The sequence below is a fragment of the Neomonachus schauinslandi genome, chromosome 2 (assembly GCF_002201575.2).
Source record: "Neomonachus schauinslandi chromosome 2, ASM220157v2, whole genome shotgun sequence".
Taxonomy (NCBI): Eukaryota; Metazoa; Chordata; class Mammalia; order Carnivora; family Phocidae; genus Neomonachus; species Neomonachus schauinslandi.
This window is the reverse complement of record NC_058404.1, coordinates 187,429,120-187,438,484: the sequence shown is the minus strand read 5'-3', so window position 1 is coordinate 187,438,484 and position 9,365 is coordinate 187,429,120. Positions and strand designations below refer to the sequence as shown.

At 35.9% G+C, this 9,365-nt stretch overlaps 1 protein-coding gene across 4 annotated transcripts in view; it reads right to left on the bottom strand.

The window, feature by feature from the left end:
* Positions 1–161: 161 nt before the first annotated feature.
* KCNIP4 (potassium voltage-gated channel interacting protein 4) overlaps positions 162–9,365 on the bottom strand; it is a 1,107,243-nt gene continuing 1,098,039 nt past the window's right edge. For all 4 annotated transcript variants that reach the window (XM_021679401.1, XM_021679402.1, XM_044912762.1 and 1 more), the window contains 4 exons: positions 5,663–5,770; positions 3,668–3,772; positions 2,251–2,313; positions 162–734 (listed from right to left, as the gene is read on the bottom strand). In XM_021679401.1, the coding sequence (XP_021535076.1) occupies positions 687–734; positions 2,251–2,313; positions 3,668–3,772; positions 5,663–5,770 (324 nt within the window). In that variant the 3' untranslated portion in view covers positions 162–686. The remainder of the gene's footprint in view (positions 735–2,250; positions 2,314–3,667; positions 3,773–5,662; positions 5,771–9,365) is intronic.

The window sequence follows — 9,365 nt, the reverse complement described above, 5'->3', positions numbered from 1 at the left end:
TCATGTAGGCCTTGGCTGTGATATGTATTATGAAAAATTAAGAAATGCTTATTAAATAAGCTTTATTAGGCATATGCTGACATCTGGTGATGAACTAATTTGTTTCATGTTATAAAAAATGCCAGATAAATGAATATCTTTAACAGAAGGTGGCAAATCCATAGAAATTGGAACTGTGTGTTTGTTTGTTTTTTAATTATAGTAATCTTGTTTTGTTTACTTAGTGTATAAATGGAATTACAGCATACAAACATGAAAATTAATTTCTGGAAATTAAATGCAGATGCCAATATTTTAGAAAACCATTTAAAATCCTGGGGCTGAATACATCCAGTTGAGTAGCAAAAAACACTGGTATTTTAAAATTACTGATAATGTGAAAGCTCAATAATCCCATGGCTAAAGAATCAATAAAACTATATGCCAGATTCTATTACTTTTGAATAGTCACAGGGTATGAAATGACTTGGAACATCCCATGAACTCAGTGGCATTATGAAAAGGATGCAAATTTGTAACTGGAAAACTCAGATCTTTTGGGGATTGCTTTATATTAAAACAAAGCTTGTTTGCATAATATGCCTCAGTGTAAAGCTGAGCAATCTATGCTAAGAGTGGTAGCTCCAACTTTAAGTGTGGTAGAGTAGTTCACATTTGTCTGTTTGATTGAGGATGCATTTGACAAGTTAAATCACATTTTCAAAGAGCTGCATGGAGCGCATTATGTTTTCATCCTGTAAGGGAGAAACACAGTGGGATTAAATTAAGTATCTCTGTAAGGGAAGGGACACTTTTTTGCCTCTAAGTACTGCCTCTCCCACCACTGCTTAGGCCTAAAGCTCGAATACTAAGTGTTTGCAAATATAAATATCATCCTATCCATTTTCCATATAGATAAGTATGGAGAGCCCATTTTACATTTTGTTGAGTCTGCAGGCTTTAAATATTTCATTTGAATCTTACTTGGTGTTAATAGAAAATATTTCTCAAATTGGAATGGCAGAATGAAAACTAGAGAGGCGCCAAGGGTAAGACCAAAAATAAGTGAGCAAATGCAAATTTTGGCATTCCAGGTAGATCGCGGGCCAAGTCACAGAGACTTGTACGTGTAGAAGGAAACAGGGTTTGTGTGTGAGCTAAGAGGCAACTCCATTGAGGATTAGAGGTTGGGGCTTGGGAGACATGTCTATAGTCCTTTCAGCTCTCTCTTTGGGTCTGTTAGGGCCTGTTAGGGCCTGTAGGCCCTTTAGGAGCCTTTAAAAACGCCAGAGAAGGGATTGTTTGAGAGCCACCTTGGGCCAGTGGCTGTGTTCAATTTAGCATATTCCTTAGAAGCAAGGGGACAGACTTTGAGCATTATAGAGGCACTTGAAGATTGTGAATGGCACTTGGTGAACTGTTTATAGTAATGGTAAATAGTAGCTAAACTTGTGCTGACTTCTGGTGCTAGAAGCCAAGGAACAGCATCAGCAGGTTGATGTCACCAAGTTAACGCTCTTAAAGACCACCACATCGAAATATGAGTTTAGAAGCAAGCAGGCACCAAGAAAGGGAAAGTATATCAATTTGAAAATAAAGAGAAAAGCTAAAGTATCAATAAACCTCATTGTCTCTACATTTATCTTAAGTATTTATTCTTAATTTTGGCTCTACCCAGGCATCAAATCAAATAGTTTTAGGTAAGCTAAAACTGGTCTCCCACCAGATAACGGAAAACCATTTGGATTTCTCCTCTGAATTTTCCACTCTTTATTTTTTATGACCGAAGACCTTTACTGGTTCAACCGAAAAGCCATTTCTGGTGCTCATACATTAAAGCAGTATGTTTCCTTCAGAAATTGAATGCAAACTTTGCCTGTGATGTATACTTTGCTGTACTGGAATTCTAAATCTATAGAGATAATATGTTATATGCTCAGTCTGGGCAAAGAGCAATTCAAATCTCACATATGTTTTAACCCTCAGTGATGAAGACTCTCTAATTAGGAAACAAAAATGCAGTATATGTGTAACATTGGTATGTTTAGGGCTTTCTACATGGCTCTCCTCAAGGTAGGCACTCTATAAATGTTAATTAATTGAATTATAAATTGATGCCTGTTTTCAGAGTGGTAGGCTTCTCTTAGCTGTGTACAAGTGGTAAACTTAGGTCAGCGTTGTGCTTTGCTCAGTTCGTGGTGGCTAGCTGACTCTACTTAGTCTGATTATTATGAAAGCAAAAGGGACAGTTTCTTTACTACCATTACTTACTTTTTGGCAACTTTCAATGAATTCATCTATGGTAACAACTCCATCTTTATTTTTGTCCATTTTCTGTTCAGGAAGAAAAGAACAAAAAACTTCATTCAGAGTTCTCCCTTGGTACCCTCCTTTGATAACCTCCCTTGATACCCTCACAGCTGAAGCTGATGAAGAGTCCACCTGCCTGTTTTACAGGGAGGATCTGCTTCAGAGCACGAGCTAGTCCTTTCTTAGTGATAAGAATCTTATGGCCAATGTAGGGATCCGAAGGGGTACGTGCACCCCAATGTTTATAGCAGCAATGTCCACAATAGCCAAGCTATGGAAAGAGCCAAGATGTCCATCGACAGATGAATGGATAAAGAAGATGTGATATATATATACAATGGAATATTATGCAGCCATCAAAAGGAATGAGATCTTGCCATTTGCAACAAGTGGATGGAACTGGAGGGTATTATGCTGAGCGAAATAAGTCAATCAGAGAAAGACATGTATCATATGATTTCACTAATATGAGGAATTCTTAATCTCAGGAAACAAACTGAGGGTTGCTGGAGTGGGGGGTCAGGGGGAGGGATGGGGTGGCTGGGTGAAAGACGTTGGGAGGGTATGTGCTATGGTGAGTGCTGTGAATTGTGTAAGACTGTTGAATCACAGACCTGTACCTCTGAAACAATACATTATATGTAAAAAAAGAAGATAGCAGGAAGGGAAAAATGAAGGGGGGGAATCAGAGGGGGAGATGAACCATGAGAGACTATGGACTCTGAGAAACAAACTGAGGGTTCTAGAGGGGAGGGAGGTGGGGGATGGGTTAGCCCGGTGATGGGTATTAAGGTGGGCACGTACTGCATGGAGCACTGGGTGTTATACGCAAACAATGAATCATGGAACAGTACATCAAAAACTAATGATGTAATGTATGGTGATTAACATAACATAATAAAATAAAAGAATCATATGGCCAACTGCTGCTAGGCTGTTCCCTTTTCAGTAGAATGTGGTAGACCTCTAGAATCGCCCTAGATAAAATCTGGCCCTCTAGCTATGACAGTTCAGGCAGTTTGCGGACACTTTCAGAGTTTGGTTTTCTCATCTGTAAATTGAGGCTAAAGAGTATTTATAACCATAAGGATTCTTTTGAGAATTTATTGAAAACAAACATAAAAACATGAAAAACACAGCAATTCCTTAGTGTTCTGTCTAGGATATAGTGAATGTTCAATAAGTGTAGTTATCAGTATTCTAATAAATTCAAAACCAAAATTACTAAATTAGTATGATGGTTAATATTCTATTGCTTTGTCCCTTCAGTAAAAGTGGTTTTTTTCTTTTGCTTTTTTTTGAATTATCATGACACTTTGCAAGCATTAGGAAATTTACTCTTTTTCACTCCCTCTCTGACTTCTACTTGCATTCCTACCTGGAAAAATGTTTCGACGTGTTGTCTAGGAGCATCTTCCTTGAGGACAGGATATGTGCATTTACCCATCATATCATATATTGCTTTCATTATATCAAGCATTTCCTGAAAAGTAAAAGGCACACACATGAGGCTGCATGTGCTGTATGAAGAAACCACTCTGACAGATTATTCCTACTCTATTTCAAAAATGTTTTATTATTCATTAACTGCCTTTTGGTTGTCCCAGAGGAGAAGCCAACAGTTTTGTGCCTTAAAAGCAGCAGGGTCAGAATGTAAGAATTAATTTTGGTCTTGGTTTCAAAATGAAGTAAGTAAATTCCCACATATCCAAGATGATAGGAAAATTGCTCTGGTTTAATGTTTGGATTTCCATAGACTTCCTATAGACTGTCTTTGTTTTATTGAGTTATTATATATCTTATATATTGATCATCAATTTCCTTTTACTGAGAATGAACTCCATATCAACAGCATTATATGAAAACTGATACATTTCGAAGCTTATTAGGATTTTCCTTGTTTTCTTCCTACTATAGCTTTAAGTGAAGAAATTGCACATGTAGGTTATTCAAAATAGTATGGCTATATTTCATTGAAATTCCTTGGGAATTCCTTGAAATTTCATTAATTTTTTAACTAAAACAAAATCTAGTTTTTGACTTGTCATTTTCAATCTCAGTAAAAATAATATCTAATTATCCAAACATTCAGATTTATTCACATTTGTTTCCTTCATATTGAAATTTCCATATAAAAGTCTAGATTAAGTTAATAATACAGATGTAATATACATTTACTTTTGAGATTATTCAATTCTCCTATTAATGATAAAGTAGTTTATAGCGTATAAGTCATGGGTAAAACATTTTAAGATGTTTTGAGTTTAGGTAAGTAGCAAGAAGTTTGTCTGACTTCAGAATTCATGAAATGTGTTATGTGTAAGACCAGCATGTTTGTGTTAAACATAGAGATAGAAAGGGATGGAAGGGCCAAGAGGTACCTAATATTTCCAAGGCATCCGAGTACTAAATATTTACTGTAGTACTGTACACCAGTTACAGGAGGCACTAGCTATTCAGGATATATTCAATATGCATAAACACTTAATATTCATGAGGTCTTCAGCCATCCATTGGTGCGAAACATTCTGGCCCTATGTATCTTCCGCTCAAAAAACACAAAGCCTATGGCCTTTGATCAGGCTAATTGTCACACTATACCTGTGGTCAGGTGCACTTTCTATGTCTCTTATCGAGTAAGGTCAGGTCAGTAACCCTGGGTACCTTTGGTTTGAGGGTCGTCATGCTCAAAACTCAAACTTCCGGAAAAGCAAGTGAGTCAGGGAGAAGGGACATATGAACATTGAGGATCCCCCAGGATTCATGTAATGTCTTTCAACCCCATTTGGACCCTATCCTAAATTTGTTAACTTACCCCATCCCTTTTCCCTTCTCACGGTGTTTTATACTGGTTTCATAAACCATTTGATATGAGCTTCTTAATTTGGTCTGTGGGCCTTTTTTCTTGCATAGCCTGCCTGGCAGTGTTTGGGGGCCCCACCACTCCCATCAGGTCACGTTCTACACAATACAGGTCATTGCAGTCTCTGCAATTTTAAAATTGTATTTCTTTCCACATTATATTAGAAGAAAAAAAGGTCACAGGCCAAATATTCAAGCATAATTTGTATACATTTTCTTCCTGATTCCAACCATAGTCTTTATCCAATTTACAGTATTTATTTGAATGCCATTAGGAAACAGGGGTACAATCCTTATGTGTTTTATATTTACTTTGAAGTTAGATGTACCATAAATTATTCCTAGCCATTGCAAGTTTTTTATTAGAGTATTTCACCACCACCACCACATAAAATACTTCAGATTTCTTAAAAATGCAATTTTCAAATTAATAGTTTCAATTGTTTAACATTTAAAGTTAGAAAAATGGAAAGAATCCAAAGGAGCGTTGTGTTGGTGAGGCATTTCTTACTTCTTTAGTGATGTAGCCATCTTTATTTATGTCATACAAATTAAATGCCCAGTTGAGTTTTTCTTGAACTGTCCCTCGGAGCAAAATGGAAAGACCCTTGATGAAATCCTAAAAAGAAATAAAAGTATAATTTGATATGACATTTCTAAAAAAAATAAAACACCGACTATGATAAAAGTCTCTCTCAAACGATGGAAGCAAGGGTTACAACCCTCTGGGTTTTTGAACCATTATTTAGTGAGATAATGTGTTCTTGGTCCTCTGTTTCTGAGAGTTCTCTGTGGGCATAAACCACTCCTTGGCTTTAACATTCTCATCTTTGACTTGGGAACTGTGACTTAAATCACCTGTGGAACTGGAAATGCTATGAGGACAGACACCCAAACAGCAAGATGCATGCTCTACTTGGTATTGGCTTTCTACCACAACTGCACACAATTTCTTTTACTGAAAAGAATCTGATAACACTATCTTAAGAAATACAAGCACATACATAGCAAACTTCCCATGAAAAAGATCTGCTAACAAGAAATATGGTCTGTCTTTAAGATATGGGCCAACTGTAACTGTTACTTAGGAATCAAGTTATAGCACACATGGGGCAGTGGTTAAGAGCCTGGAGTTTGAAGCCAGACTGCCTGACCTCAAATTCCAGTGATGTCACTTGACAGCTTTGTGTCCTCTGACCGTTTAACCTCCTTTTGCTTCAATCTGCATATCTGTAGAATGGGGATAATAATACCTACTTCTTAAAAGTTTTTGTGAGGATTAAAAGAGTTAAACTATAACAATGTCTAGCAAGGGCATTGGTTATGTGTTTGCCAAGTAAACGAAGCCCTTAGCCAGTATCATGGTTAGGCTGGTTTGATTGAACTTGATCAAATTCCTATATATTTGTTGTGGAGCAGAGATACCATCACAATGTGGTAATTCTGAGCTCACGCAGATCTGATAATCCACTGGTAGATGGGAACGGAAGAGCCCAAGGGGCATGCAGAAGTGGCTTTCTGGGTGAATTTGCTTTTTCTCTCTGCATTTCTATATTCCATCATTTTATAGCTGTTTTCCTGTCCCAGTTTTCTTAATTTTAATGTTTTCTTTTTTTTACTTTGAAAAGTAGGTAATATTCACATAGTTCAAAATTAAAAATATGTAAGATGTTTGGTGAAAAATCCTCTGTTCCTGGACCCCAGCTACCCTTTTTCTTTCTCCTTGGGCAGCTGGCATGGAATTTTTGTGCATATACAAGTATAAGGCATATTTATTTTTATATATTCCAAATCCCTTTGCACAAATAGTCTGACAGGCTGTTCTGTACTCCCCCCCCCCCACTTAACAATCTTAGAAATAATTCCAATCTTTTTCACATAATGTGTATGAATGCACCATAGTTTATTTAACCACTCTCCCATTGATGAGTATTGAAAGATTTCCAAACTTACTAAAAACTGTTACGAAGAGTGACCTTATATGTACATAATTCATACTTGAACAAAAATATCTGTAGAATAAATGCTTAGACATGGGATTTCTGGGTTAAAGGATTTGAACATTTGTAAACTTTAGAGTTATTTCCAACTTGTGTCCCAAACTCCCCTCTCAAAATCTATATATGAGAATTTTTTATGTATAAGAATATTATAGCTTGTCAATACTATATAGTATCAAACTTTTATGTTTTCCAATTTCATGGGAAGCTATTTCTTTCTCAAATTACTTATATTTGTATCTTAAATAAATTTGAATGTTTTTTTTTTCAAATGTCTCGATTTATAGAAACTCTTCACGTATTAGTGAAATTATCCTTTGTCTGGGATATGTCTTCCAGTGTTGTTTCCCAGTTTGTCATTTCTTTTGATTTTTCTTATATTGATTTTTGCAAAGTAGGTATTTTTTATTCTTATATTCTAGAATTTGTCAGTCTTTTAATTTATGTCTTTTGGTTTATGTCATATTGAAAAGGCTTCCCCCATTTGAAGTTATAGAAAGATACTCCCATGCTTTTTACTACTACTTCATAAGTTTTACTTTGATACATTCAAATCCTTATTCCATTTGGAATTTATCCACTGTTTTTAAATAATTATCTGGTTTCACACTATTATTTGTTACCCATTGTTTTGAGATGCAAGATTTATCATATCCTTAAATCTTTTATATATTTGTTTATATTTCTGAAATTTCTATTTTATTTCATTAGTAAATCTGTTTATCCACCTCTACTACATCAGCCCAAATATGAAAGTGGCTGTTAGGGCTATTTCCTCCTGGTCAATCTTTTTTTTCCAGCTATTTTCTCTTGCTTTAATACTGCACATGACTTTTGAAGGGTTTGAGGTAAATTTACAGATCAGCTTTGGCAGAACTGACAACTGCATGTTGGTGAGTCTTCCTAATCAAGACTATGAGAGACCTTGCCCTTGTCCAAGTCATTTTTGTCATTGAACCTATTTATCAGTGTTCTCCTGGCTACTGTAATAAATTACCACAACTTTAGTGACTCAAAATAATACATGTTTATTATCTTAACAGTTCTTCAGGTCAGAAGTCTGAAATGAGTTTCACTGGGCTGGAATCAAAATGGGGGAGCACAGGGGATGTAGAGTGAGAGTTTGCTCCCTTGCTTTCTTGAGCTTTTAGAGGCCACTTGCATTGTTTGGCTTGTGACCTCTTCCTCCATCTTCAGAGCACATCACTCTAGTCTCTGCTCCCTTTGTCATATCTTTCTTTTCTTACCCTGATCTTCCTGTTCCCTCTTACAAGGACCCCTGTGATTACATTAAACCCACTTAGGTAATCCAGGATGATCTCCCCATCTCAAGATCCTTAATCACACCCACAAAGCTCCTTTTACCATGTAAGGTAACATATTCACAAGTTCCAGAAATTAGGATGTAGACACTTGGTGGGCTATTATTCAGCATACCATACTCTGGTATGTTTTAGACCTTTTTGGTTTTTTTTCCAAGTTGTTCTTTCATGTTTCTTAGTGATACTTATTTCTAGGTATGTTAATCCTTTTGTGCTGTTTTAAATGAGGTATTTTTTTCTATTACGTGTTCCAAATTACTTTTGTTTGTATATACAAAAGCTATTGATTTCTCTATAATAATTGTGTAGGCTGCCAACTAACTGAGTGTTTCTCTTGTATATGATAGTTTTTCAATTGATTCTCCTGGGTTTTTCATGGATGCAATCATATTAGCTGCAAATGGAGTTAGTTTTACCTCTTCTTTCTAATTTTTATATTTTTAATTACTTCCTTTTTTCTAAATGTAGTGAATAATATATCCAAGACAATATTATATAATAACAACAATAATAGCCATTTTGTTACTGAATTTAATAAGGCTGTTTCTAGTGTTTCTACTTTAAGCATGATACTGACTTTAATCATGCTAAGAAGGTGTACAGTTATCATTTTATTAAAAAAAATTTAAATACCCATCACCAGGCTAACCCATTCCCCCAACCCCTCCCCTCTAGAACCCTCAGTTTATTTCTCAGAGTCCATGGTCTCTCATGGTTCGTCTCCCCCTCTGATCCCCCCTTCCTTTTTCCCTCCCTACTATCTTTTTTTTTTTAACATATAATGTATTATTTGTTTCAGAGAGGGCATGTATTGAATGGAGCACTGGGTGTTATACGCAAACAATGAATCATGGAACACTACATCAAAAACTAATGATGTAATGTATGGTGA